This window comes from Melanotaenia boesemani, chromosome 8 (genome assembly GCF_017639745.1).
Source record: "Melanotaenia boesemani isolate fMelBoe1 chromosome 8, fMelBoe1.pri, whole genome shotgun sequence".
NCBI classification, from domain to species: Eukaryota; Metazoa; Chordata; class Actinopteri; order Atheriniformes; family Melanotaeniidae; genus Melanotaenia; species Melanotaenia boesemani.
In genome coordinates, this window is record NC_055689.1 from 28,525,167 (window position 1) to 28,537,673 (window position 12,507).

At 36.0% G+C, this 12,507-nt stretch overlaps 1 protein-coding gene across 4 annotated transcripts in view; it reads left to right on the top strand.

The window, feature by feature from the left end:
• The window catches only part of LOC121644890 (contactin-associated protein-like 4), a 183,648-nt gene that overhangs the window by 65,713 nt on the left and 105,428 nt on the right, over nt 1-12,507 (top strand). For all 4 annotated transcript variants that reach the window (XM_041993137.1, XM_041993139.1, XM_041993138.1 and 1 more), the window contains exons 3-4: nt 1,296-1,489; nt 11,491-11,638. In XM_041993137.1, coding sequence (XP_041849071.1) covers nt 1,296-1,489; nt 11,491-11,638 — 342 coding nt within the window. The remainder of the gene's footprint in view (nt 1-1,295; nt 1,490-11,490; nt 11,639-12,507) is intronic.

Below are 12,507 nucleotides of genomic sequence, written 5' to 3' on the forward strand. Positions count from 1 at the left end.
CACACATGTGCACCAAAAGAATTTTCTTTGGAGCAAGAAAATGTTTAAGTTGTTTAATGAGATAACCAGAAAGCTTCAGGTGTACATGAAAGTATTTTTATAAATAAGTGGCCTTAATGCCGCTTTATTGGCAGCTTGCTGACTCAAATTTAAGTCAGCAAGGTTGCAAACCCACTACACTTTTTCCCCCTCCTGATTATTAATTTAACTCTCTGTAATCGATCCCTTTTTTATTTCTGTGGGAAAACATCTCAACCAGGTGACCCAGAGCGCAATTAATCAATACAACACAGCTTCTTTATTGATGGCATTTAATATGAGGAAGGATACAAATGTAAAGGTGCACTGTAAAACTAATCAGTGCTTGGCACCACATCTTCTCATTGATTTTTATGGAAATTCTACCTGTCTGTTAGGGTTTGCAGGTCACTGTCAGAGTGTCAGTGAAATGTTATATTGCTGCTACCTCAAATTAGATCTATAACTTGTACAATAAGCTTTCTATCACTGTTTGTCTCTCATCTATGTTATATATATATATATAACATATAGAAGAGAGACAAACAGTAATGGAAAGCTTATTGTACAAGTATATATATATATATATATATATATATATATATATATATATATATATATATATACCTTTGACATACAGAATATCAAAGTTTAGTTTCTATAGTTAGAAATTCTGTATATCCAAGTTTCATTTATATATTGTTGACCCATTATAAGATATACTGAAATACTTGCAAAAATGTGGGAGGTGTACTCACTTCTGTGAGATACTGTATATTTATATAAATATATGTTATCATATATATCATATATATATATATATATATACGTGTGTGTGTGTGTGTGTGTGTATGTTTATTGAACATTGATTCAGACAACTGTGAACAAGCAAATGCAAATACTGTTTTTTTTTTAATCACATCTTTTCATTTTAAAACTGAAGTAAAAATATCCATCTGTTTTTCAAATATGAAAAGGAATACCTGATAATATTATGGGTCACAGAAAAATACGAGTCATTTGAATCACCTAAGTCTTCTAAAGAATGATTCATATTTTATTGGAGTCTCAAAATTGGTTTAAATATGTTTTCTGTGGTTAAATCAATTTTCATCATTTTTGCGCCACAACAGAAAAGAGGGATTTCAGTTTAAAATGAAAGGTCAGGCAACACAATTCATTATTTTAGTCTTCAACAAAACCCATTTCATTTCATCCTATCTAGATATAGATCTAATAAATCACATATATGCTGTTTTTTCTCCTTCTTTCTGCAGGAGCTGGAGGTTGGTCTCCGCTCATCTCAGACAAGTATCAGTGGCTGGAGGTGGACTTGGGTGAGCGCACCAAAATTACAGCTGTTGCCACGCAGGGTCGCTACGGCAGCTCTGATTGGTTGATGTCCTACCTGCTGATGTTCAGCGACACGGGACACAACTGGAAGCAGTACAGACAGGAGGACAGTATAGGGGTGAGTTCACACCTGGATAAACAGCAACAACACCAACAAAACATTAGGCTTATTAGGCTTTAAATTGCACAAGTGGACTGCCTATATATATATATAAATATGTATGTATATATATATATATATATATATATATATATATATATATATATATATATATATAACCATCAAACAAGTGACATAATGTTTATCTGCTACTCTGAATTGACTGTCTTTCCCTGCAGGGATCAATACATATAGTTTGTAGTGTGTAATTCAGATTAAGAGATGTAGCGTTGTGCAATCCTACATGGCTCCATCTATCCAGTAAAGATAAACTCAGTCATGAGGAGTTCATCTTTTCATTTATAATGTAAGACCCAGTGTTGGAGCTCTGCTGAGTCTGCTGACAAAACATTTGGCTGCAGATCACGAACAGAGAGGCAGTCAAGTGGTGTGATTTGTTCTACTTTTTATTTCTAGTTTGCTATTCTCTGTCATTTTTGTCAACTCAGTTCTATTCGGAGGGGCTTTATTGAAATCAAAGTTTAAAAAGCTACTTTAACAAAAGCAACAGAATACAACTTATTTTTAATTTATTTTTTTTTTAAAGTGAAGAGAAACATGAATATAGAACAGGATTGGGTACAAAGTGGAATAGTTTCTAACAGTTTATCTTTCTATGCCTAAAAGTAATACCAATATTTTAAAATGGAAAGGGTAAATATAGATCATGTTCAATGTAAACCTATACATTTTAGATGTAGTTTTAGTCCTACAAACATTCTCATGGAAATAAAAAGATGTGATCAAGTGAGTTTGTGGAACCGTTTCAGATCAATCTGTCTATTCTTCACAGTACGCCACAGTTTTAAAATCAGGATGAAAACTCTGGTACAATGTTAAATAACCATTTTATGTAGAAAGCAATTATTTACCAAAACTGAAAGAGGAACACTCATAGTTTCGCTGAAGAGAAAAATAAACACATTGTAAGTTAAAAACCTTCTGTAGTTTTCAAGGCCTTTTTCCTTGACCTCAGTGAAAAATGTTCCAAGGTTAAGAGAAGATTGGAGGAGAAACTTGCAAGGACTAAAAAGACAACCACACTCCATGACAAAAAGCTGTAATGTGGGTTTGCAGTACTAAGACCACACATGCCCAGATAATATTCTGTAAAAAGGTTCTTTGGTTAATGTGTTCTCTTCATGTTGTTTCAAAGAGGGTAGATGGGAGACCAAATACCACGTAAGTGTAATTAAATATGAAAATATTTGATAATCATTGTTGGTAATTCAAAAAGTGAAGACAAGTGAAAGATGTCACAGGTTGCTGTCAATCATATTTTTCACATGAATCATAGTGAGTACAACTGTATGAAAATATAAATTTGAACTGTGACTACAAGGAACTGTGGGAGAAAATTATTTCCTTTCCTGCTGTGCTGTATTTCCCATTCAAAATACGATACCAAAGGCAGCTTTGTTAACATTTAGCTAATTTTACCAGCTCTTAGGGTTGCTTGTTTAATATTTCTGGGTCATTTCACTTGATTAGGAACTAGATTGTGTCAAAAAAAAAAAAAAAAAAAACACTTTTTGACCACACCTGACATGACAGAGACAGGTGGGCTACAGTGGCTACAAGCAATGCTTCATCTATGCCACAACATCCTAGAAAACTTTAAAGATTAATTTGTACTTATATGGTGCATTGACACAGGAACACTTCAACTAAATCGAAGATGTAAAACAAGAAGGCCCATCACATGTGGACTAAATAGATCTAAACAGTCTGTCCTTAACTTGCTAAACTAAAGAGGCTTATTTCTGCAGCTTTTAGTTATGCCAACAGGGGTTTTAACATGTTTGTAATCCAAATGATGTAAAGGACCATTTGTTTGCATTGAGCTGGATTTTAATAATGTAGTTACTCTTAATTGTCGTCTTCCATTTAAAATACTTCTTCATAAGTTTTGCTACGGGCTAGTGGATGGCTATATGTCTTGTTGGAGTTTGTTAAACAACTGTTAAATAGCGCTACAGGTAGTGGGAAGATGTATTGCATCTGAGCTTCTCATGTACAACAGTAATGTCTCTTATGTCTTCAACTGACAACTTATGTGGTCCAGCGGCTTTTTGCAGCCCTGTATGTGGAGATCAAGATCCAAGCATGGGATACGGCCATATGTTAAAAGCCGCTGCAACAGATGATGAAGAGACAACAGCTTCTCACATTATGTTTAAATAAATTATGTACTAATGTCAAAATATGTAGTTTACTTTTTTAATAGTACCTATACAAATTATAGAGTTCTTAATGAAGCACATCATATATTGAAGTTGCATTTTTATTTGTTTCAGATCCATTTTTCTTGCTACACACTGCAGAGTCAGTATTTGTTTAAGCCCAGAAACACAGAAAAAAAAATTCTAACAAGCCATGCTAAACCAGTCTTTTTAAATTAAACATGAGGATAATGTTTACAAATGATGTTTATAAGTCAGTGCAGTACTTTTTCCACTCACAAATAACAGACACATGGCAGTAGATGGATGTAAATTGAGCTGGTTCATCGGAACTCTATAGTGCTGATTAATGTGGAAAGTAGCCAGATAGATCCCAAAGGCAGCGACGCATCACTTCTTTCCTCCTTGTAAACACAACGCTGCCCTTCAGTGTTTTCTCATTGCACAGCTGTCATGTTGGACTTGTACTTGCCGCACTGTAGCAGTGGTACCTGGTTCAGTATGCAGGCGCTGGAATACAAATAAGTCTGGGTGTAGTTTGAAAACACAGCTGTGCATGCTGTTTGTTGGGAGTCAGTTTAAAATGTGTTGAGTCTGTTCCTGCTTTCTCCCAGGGACTCCCAACACCCAATCAAATAGTGCAACAAACCAGATTTTTTTTCACTTTGAGCATGGACATTAATCCAGGTTGAAGCCACATTTGTTACAGTTCTGCACACAGGAGCTTTTGATTAGAAGCCCAGCTGAGGCAATTTCTTCCAGTGGAGGGAATCCAGCTAATCTCAGTGCTGAGGATCCTCACAGCTCCTCGCAGCTTAAAAGCATGTTGATCCGACACCTCACATAAACTCTGCACAAGCTCAGTCACATTTCAAAGTGTGTCTGAACTGAATGAGTCAGCCAGGCTTAGAGCCTGTCAGAGGAGAAAGTTGACGCCAGAGCTTCTGGATCAGCCACAACACATTACCTACTGGGCTTCAGATCTCAGTATAGTGGTCTGAGAACCCTGGGAGGCAATATGTTGTTTTACTCTTTCTATTTGAGGATGTCTTTTTCCTCTCGCTGTCCTAAAAAGCCTGTGGGTTCTTGGAAATACTGCAATCCATCTTTTCCTTATTGTCTCTCCTCTTTATCTGTTTGTTTTCTCCTGCCTGAAGGGCTGATGATGAGGGAACAAATCCTGCTATTTTCACTCTCTCCCTCCTAAATTTCCCCTTTTCACTTTGTTTATTTTTTTTCTTATTTGGTTTTATTCCCTTCTTTGTTCTTGCCATGTTAATTTTTCCCCTTCATTTTGTCCTTCTGTCTTTTTCCTTTATTGCATTCAGTGCATTCAATTTCTATATTGCATTTCTACACTTCTCTTCTTAAACCAAACATCCAGCTGGTTGGCTTGGGTTTGCAAAACACTAAATTGGACTTTTGTTGATCTATTGTAACTGTCACTAAAATGCTGATACCAAATAAGTAAATAATAGTCACGAATTGGAGTATCTACAGTGATCTGACGTTCAGATTTTCCTGTGCTCTAATGGGAGGCTCATAGATGCAAGCTGAGCTAGTTTGACCTTTATCCAAAGGTCCACACCCTGTCTGACATTAAACCACTTTTACTCAAATGTAGTTTAGCACATTATTTGTTGCAAAGCAAAGCTGGTATTGTAAAGTTTTGTTACATGACAAAAAGGAAATAACTATAATTAAGAGTTGATAGATTAAATAATTCTCCCAAGATAAACAGGCTTGTCTTGGCCATTTTCAAACAAAAAATAAAAATGTTAGGTGTTTGGTTGTTCAAACAAAGAGCTGATTAGAAAAGGCATATATGCAGGTTTTTCCACTAAAAGGTTTTTCATACCAGCATAACTCAGGGTCAATAGGGAGCTGGAGACTTTCTCAGGAGTCATCAGGTGAAAGTTGTGGTCCAACCTGAACTGGTCGCCAGTTTATCACAGGGCAAACACAACAACGATGTGTGTTTGTGTGATCGATTTTATACCTACATTCAGTTTACAATCACATATTACTCTGACATGTATGGTTTTGAATTGTGGCAAGAGGTTTCTGGTAAGGGCTTAAACAGGAACCTTCCGTAGTGCCAACCTCCATATTTATGAGGATATTTGAATATTCAATTAATAAAGATTAAGGATGAATGTGGAAGTATTAAGCAAAAAAATAATTACAAACAAAAAAAGCCGAGAGTAAAAAAGCTAAAAATAGTTGATGTGACATATAAACCATGTAAAAAAATAAATAATATAAAAAAAATAATAATTCTGTCTCTTCTGTTTTGCCTTTTGTCTTTGAGTAACAGTATGTTACCTCTAAATGTAAAACCAAGGCTACTCGCTTCTGTTTCCACCAAAGGGATCTTCTTAGCTTGCCTCCTGGTAGTACATTAAATAGTGATAAAATGCTGAATATTCATTCATACTAACTGACACAAACTGTTTCTTTAGCTTTTCTCTTTTTTCTTCTTCTTTTTTTTATTGGTTTTCAGACGAAGAAACACACACTCATTTGTACCTCTCCCTTTCTTGCGTGTTGGATTTTTTTTTGCAGGCTTTTCACACTGGCAACTTAAAAGAAGGAGCATTGCTGTGATGTAGTAAACTTTGCCTGTTTTACACAATGCATGATGCTGTCAAAGTATTTGTTTGGGTCTAGATGAAACAAAATAGCTTGAAATTACAGGGTGTACAGAATTATTAGGCAAGTTGTATTTTTGAGGATTAATTTTATTATAGAACAACAACTATGTTCGCAATGAACACAAAAGACTCATAAATATCAAAGCTGAATATGTTTGGAAGTTGGAGTGGGGCTTTTTTAGTTTTAGTATCTTAGGAGGATATTTCTGTGTGCAGGTGACTATTACTGTGCATAATTATTAGGCAACTTAACAAAAACCAAATATATACCCATTTCACTTATTTATTTTCACCAGGGAAACCAATATAACAACTCAAAATTTACAAATATACATTTCTGGCATTCAAAAACAAAACAAAAACAAATCAGTGACCAATATAACCACCTTTCTTTGTGAGGACACTCAAAAGCCTGCCATCCATAGATTCTGTCAGTGTCTTGATCTGTTCACGATCAACATTGCGTGCAGCAGCAACCACAGCCTCCCAGACACTGTTCAGAGAGGTGTACTGTTTCCCTCCCTGTAGATCTCACATTTGATGAGGGACCACAGGTTCTCTATGGGGTTAAGATCAGGTGAACAAGGAAGCCATGTCATTATTTTTTCTTCTTTTAGACCTTTTCTGGCCAGCCACGCAGTGGAGTACTTGGATGCGTGTGATGGAGCATTGTCCTGCATGAAAATCATGTTTTTCTTGAACGATGCTGACTTCTTCCTGTACCACTGCTTGAAGAAGGTGTCTTCCAGAAACTGGCAGTAGGACTGGGAGTTGAGCTTGACTCCATCCTCAACCAGAAAAGGTCCCACAAGCTCATCTTTGATGATACCAGCCCATACCAGTATCCCACCTCCACCTTGCTGGCGAGTCGGAGTGGAGCTCTCTGCCCTGTACTGATCCAGCCACAGGCCCATCCATCTGGCCCATCAGGACTCACTCTCATTTCATCAGTCCATAAAACCTTAGAAAAATCAGTCTTATGATATTTCTTGGCCCAGTCTTGACGTTTTATCTTGTGTGTCTTGTTCAGTGGTGGTCGTTTTTCAGCCTTCCTTACCTTGGCCATGTCCCTGAGTATTGCACACCTTGTGCTTCTTGGCCCTCCAGTGATGTTGCAGCTCTGAAATATGGTAAAACTGGTGGCCAATGGCATCTTGGCAGCTTCACGCTTGATTTTCCTCAGTTCATGGGCAGTTATTTTGCACCTTGTTTTTTCAACACGCTTCTTGCGACCCTGTTGACTATTTTGAATGAAACGCTTGATTGTTCGATGATCACTCCTCAAAAGCTTGGCAATTTTAAGAGTGCTGCATCCCTCTGCAAGACATCTCACTATTTTTGACTTTTTTAGAGTCCATCAAATCTCTCTTCTGACCCATTTTGCCAAATGAATGGAAGTTGCCTAATAATTATGCACACCTGATATAGGGTGTTGATGTCATTAGACCACACCCCTTCTCATTACAGAGATGCACATCACCTGATATGCTTAATTGGTAGAAGGCTTTCAAGCCTGTACCGGTTGGAGTAGAACAACATGCATAAAGAGGATGATGTGATCAAAATACTCATTTGCCTAATAATTCTGCACACAAAGTTCACAGTAAAAAATAAAGCAAACACAGGGAAATGATGATCCAACCCAAGATGCAAATTAATGTTCTGATTAAGTCTAAAGTGTTTCTCCTATTTTGCTCCTCTAACTCTCTAATTTCGACTTACCTTTACTTTCTTGTTGAAAACACTTTGTGTTTTTTGTACACAAAAGAGAGCAGTCTTGTTTCTTGCACATCTGACTTTTACAGAGGCCCCCAGAGGACAAGGGAAGATTTTTTGAGTGTGTGATCTTGCAAGGCTTTTGCGTACTTTCGTAAAAGAGTGATGGTCCGACAGAAACTGATTACACGGCCATGGAAGCGCGCGGAGCCCTTTAAAGTTGTTTATGATAGTTTCTGGTGTTTCTGGTCTGCTTCTGTTCAACATTACACGTAAATACACATGGCATTATGTCCATGTTAACAGAGGAAGAATGTTGTGAAACATAGTGCTTCAATTACAGTCCTGTTTTACTTTATGTTTGTGTTTAAAATACACAAATGGCATGGTTTATTGGCAATTTATTAAATAAATTCTAATTTGAATTCATTTTCATGACTGAATTAAATAACTACTTAGTTCAGTTTTCTTTATTAAGATTTAAGCCATTTTTAATTGTGTCAAAAATACATAATACATAAAATACTTTCTACTGGCCAAAACATGATCACTACCAAATATAATATGCCAAAAATAACTTTTAAACCACTTTAAGGGTAAAACAATCTAGAAAAAGAGAGCTAGGGTTACTGTGAGGAAACGCAAAATACAAAAGATCTTTTTTTATAATTAATTCACTCTAAACCATCTATATGCTTTGAGTGTAAAACTACATTTTTTTTAAAAGGAGTTGTTAACACATTTAACACTGTCTAATAAAGATTAATTTGAAAAGATAGCTGAATAATCAAGGTTAAGAAAAATTGTGCCCTTGCAATTTGTTTACCAAACCAATATTAGTTAGAGTCTCTGAAATATCTGAAACATTATGAACCCATTTAAGCCTAAATTTGACCAAATGATAATTTACCAAGTTGGTATTCTACATTTTTTCAGTATCTCTCAGTCAAACACGAGGTCCCTTTTCTCATCATATAATATCGCTCAACTCCACTCATGATAACAGAGGAAATAATAAGCTAATTATATGTCTAAGCTTTTACTCAGCAATGGGAGCTCTATTTAACCTGCATGTCAACTTCAAGGGGAGGTGTGTAATTAGGATAGATAGCCAGATGGAAAGAGGGGAAAAGTGACTGAAAGCGATCTGTCAGGCTCTCAGCCCAGAGCCAGAGAGAAGCAGGCAATCAATTCTTCTCCCGCACTTTAAATTCTCAGGAAAGATTTCAGTATGAGACAGGTTAATGAGCAACAGCTCAGTGGATACGCTTCCAAAACAGTAGTCTAATCTTATCATGAGCTGGAATAATAAAAACTTCATATCCAAAATTTCTTAACATTGAAATAATTTTCATATGGATACTGCTTACAACTATCATTACAGTCAATAGTCTGTTATCTTAACCATGCATCAATTTGGAATAACAGGTTCTAATATAACATAACTCAAAGATTTTCATATACTTATCTCAATGATATAAGTTTTTTCTTTTTTTTCTATTCAGACAACAGTAGTAGGATGTTGTATTATACGTGACATGTTTCGGCTGTCACCTGCAGCCCTCCTCAGAAACGTCCGCTGACGTGTTGCTGATGTGTTATCAGCTGTTTTTTTCTGGAGGTTTTGACCATCTCAGCTGGGACGTCGTCTCCCCCCCGACCTTTGTGGTGGTTTCTCAGGTTTATGGAGTTTCTAGCCCTCTTCCTGATCTTGATTGCCCCTTTAATCCAACATTTTTAATTTGTTTCCCGTAAATCCTCGCATTTCAAAGTTAGTAAATACAAAACAGCTCAACTTATTAACAGGTGCCACACGGTGGTGTGGTGGTTAGCACCGTGGCTTGCTGGCTTGATCCTTGGCTGGGAGGAGGTTTGAACATTGGCTTTTCTGTGTAGTGTTCGCATGTTTTCCCTGTGTTTGCATGAGTTCTCTCCGGGTACCTCCTCCCACTGTCCAAAAACATGCAGTTAATTGGTCTTAATTGGTCAAAATTCTCCCTAGGAGTGTTTGTCTTTCTGTGTTGGCCTTGCGATGGATTGACAACCTGTTCAGGGTGTACCTTGCCTCTCTCTTGCTAATTGCTGGGATAGGCTCCAGCTTCCCTGAACTGAATTAAGTGGTATAGAAAATGGATGGATGGTTACCAGGTGATGCATTAGGTCAAGTTAAAGTTGTCATAAATCATAAATCAAGTAATTCTGGTGGTCAGAATCCATCCATCCATCTATACAACCTGTGGTCTGAAGAATTGACACACTTTTTAAAAAACTTTTCTGATATTTAAAGTTTCTAGATATTTAAGTGGTTGTGACAGCTGTAGGATGTTTACGAGGTTTAATCAATCAAATTACTGTCATTTTAATTTTAGATTTTAGAAGTTGGATTTGACAGGTTCTGAACAGATTGTAGTTCTGTAATAACATTACCATTTTAAACTCAAAATGTATGCAGGATAATACTCAATATCATTTTCAATACCACAGGAGTGGGAAAAAAAAGACTAATTAGGTGGTATGCAAAAAATCCATGTTTTATTTGGCAGAAAAAGTCACAAAGAAGCATTTTACAAGAAAAAACAAACTTTAATTTTTGGCAGTAAAAGAAATCTAAAACAAAAACGAAAGGGCAAATAAATGAATTAATCAACAAATTCCTTATTTTGAAATAAAACAAGAGCATGACATTAAAGTAGCCTAACCTTTCTGCTTATAACCAAAATATTTATCAGTTATACAGTTAAGATAGAATATATATATGTTGTGCAGCCAGTTAATTGTCAATAACTGGTAACCTTCCTATCTTTTCTGTTTCAGTATGACATGATGTTTTTTTTTTTTGTTTGTTTGTTTGTTTGTTTGTTTGTTTTTATTGTGACCAAAAAGTGTCAGTTTTTCTTTTATTTTGTTGTTGTTTTGTTGTGCTTAACAAGTGTTTCTTCTCTTTCCCCATGTCAGAAAACCTACATCTATCCCCTCAAATGCTGAGTCATACTGAGGCTGGAACACAGATTACACAGCACTTCTTTATTCGCAATATTTTTGCCTCATAAACTGCTGCAGCTTTTATGTCAGAAGGAGCAGATCTCTTGGAAAAAAATATGATTACCTGCTAATTCCAAATCTCATTAGGAATTCTCGATTCATGTGTTGAATAAACACTTCTTTTAAAGATCTTATTAGTAATCCTTCATGTGTAATTTATATAAAGCCCCACAATGCTTGTAAAAATATTGTTTCACAAGTGTTTGATTTACACACTAAACATACAGGTATGTTGGAGCATATTAATGTCACTGTTAGCAGGCAACCCTGCATATATATTATGCACAATTATGTCTAGACTTGTCAGTAATGACAAACTTCATGTAATATGCTCCACTATTTACAGATATATGTGTGCTTTCAGTCTTTTCCAGGTAACAGCAATGCAGACAGTGTGGTGCAGTACAAGCTGCAGCAGCCAGCAGTTGCTCGCTACCTCCGCCTCATTCCTCTAGACTGGAATCCCAGCGGACGGATCGGACTTCGGTTGGAGACATATGGATGTCCTTACAGTGAGTCTCATCTTCATCAACTTGACTTAAATCACCACAGTTATCATGAAGCCAAAAAGTCTTACTGAATTTACTGGCAAAAAAAAAGTTTCTTTATTTAGGTAGATTGCTCTAACACTTTTATTTTACTTAGTAGCATATATACACACTGGCAACATAAATCTTCACAATAAAAACTGAAATGAATAAAAAAATAAAACACGTCAATCTTCATCCTGTTACATTGTTTTAATTAGCTACACAGAAGGAAATAATTAATTATTATTATTGAATAACTAAATGACTTCATTCATTTAATGAGGAATGACAAAAGCAGAGATCGGTCATTCCCTCTTTATTTCTTTCTTTATCTCGTTCAGGACCTGGAAAGACAGTAAAATGTGGAGTCAGGTGCTTTGCCTTTTATTCCCTAAAATGAGTAGATATTTAATGTATGAAGTTCTCTTAGCATTTGTTGCCTATTGTGTCTTTGCTCTTATGTTCTTTTTCTTATCAAAGCACAGCACACTCACGAGCAAAAACAAAACCATATAGATTCTCAAACGGTAAATACTAAGATGAAAACGTAAATTCCACTGAACCATACGTTTTTATTGGATGATAAGTAAATAAAATAAATCTATAAAGTTTCTGCAATGTATAAGAATATGACAATAAAGCCACGGCACCATCAAAGTATTTGCAGAGGGACACAATAAAAGTATTACTGCATTCAAATACATACTGAATATACTTGATCTGTGTGTTTTCTTGTGCATTTGAGCATTTTGGCAGCACACTGGTGTCTCAATTTAATCAAAGCTGTGCACTTAGCAAAAATGAAAGTACAAACTTTCAGCTCATTATTATGGTGCCAGCTGCAGCATTTT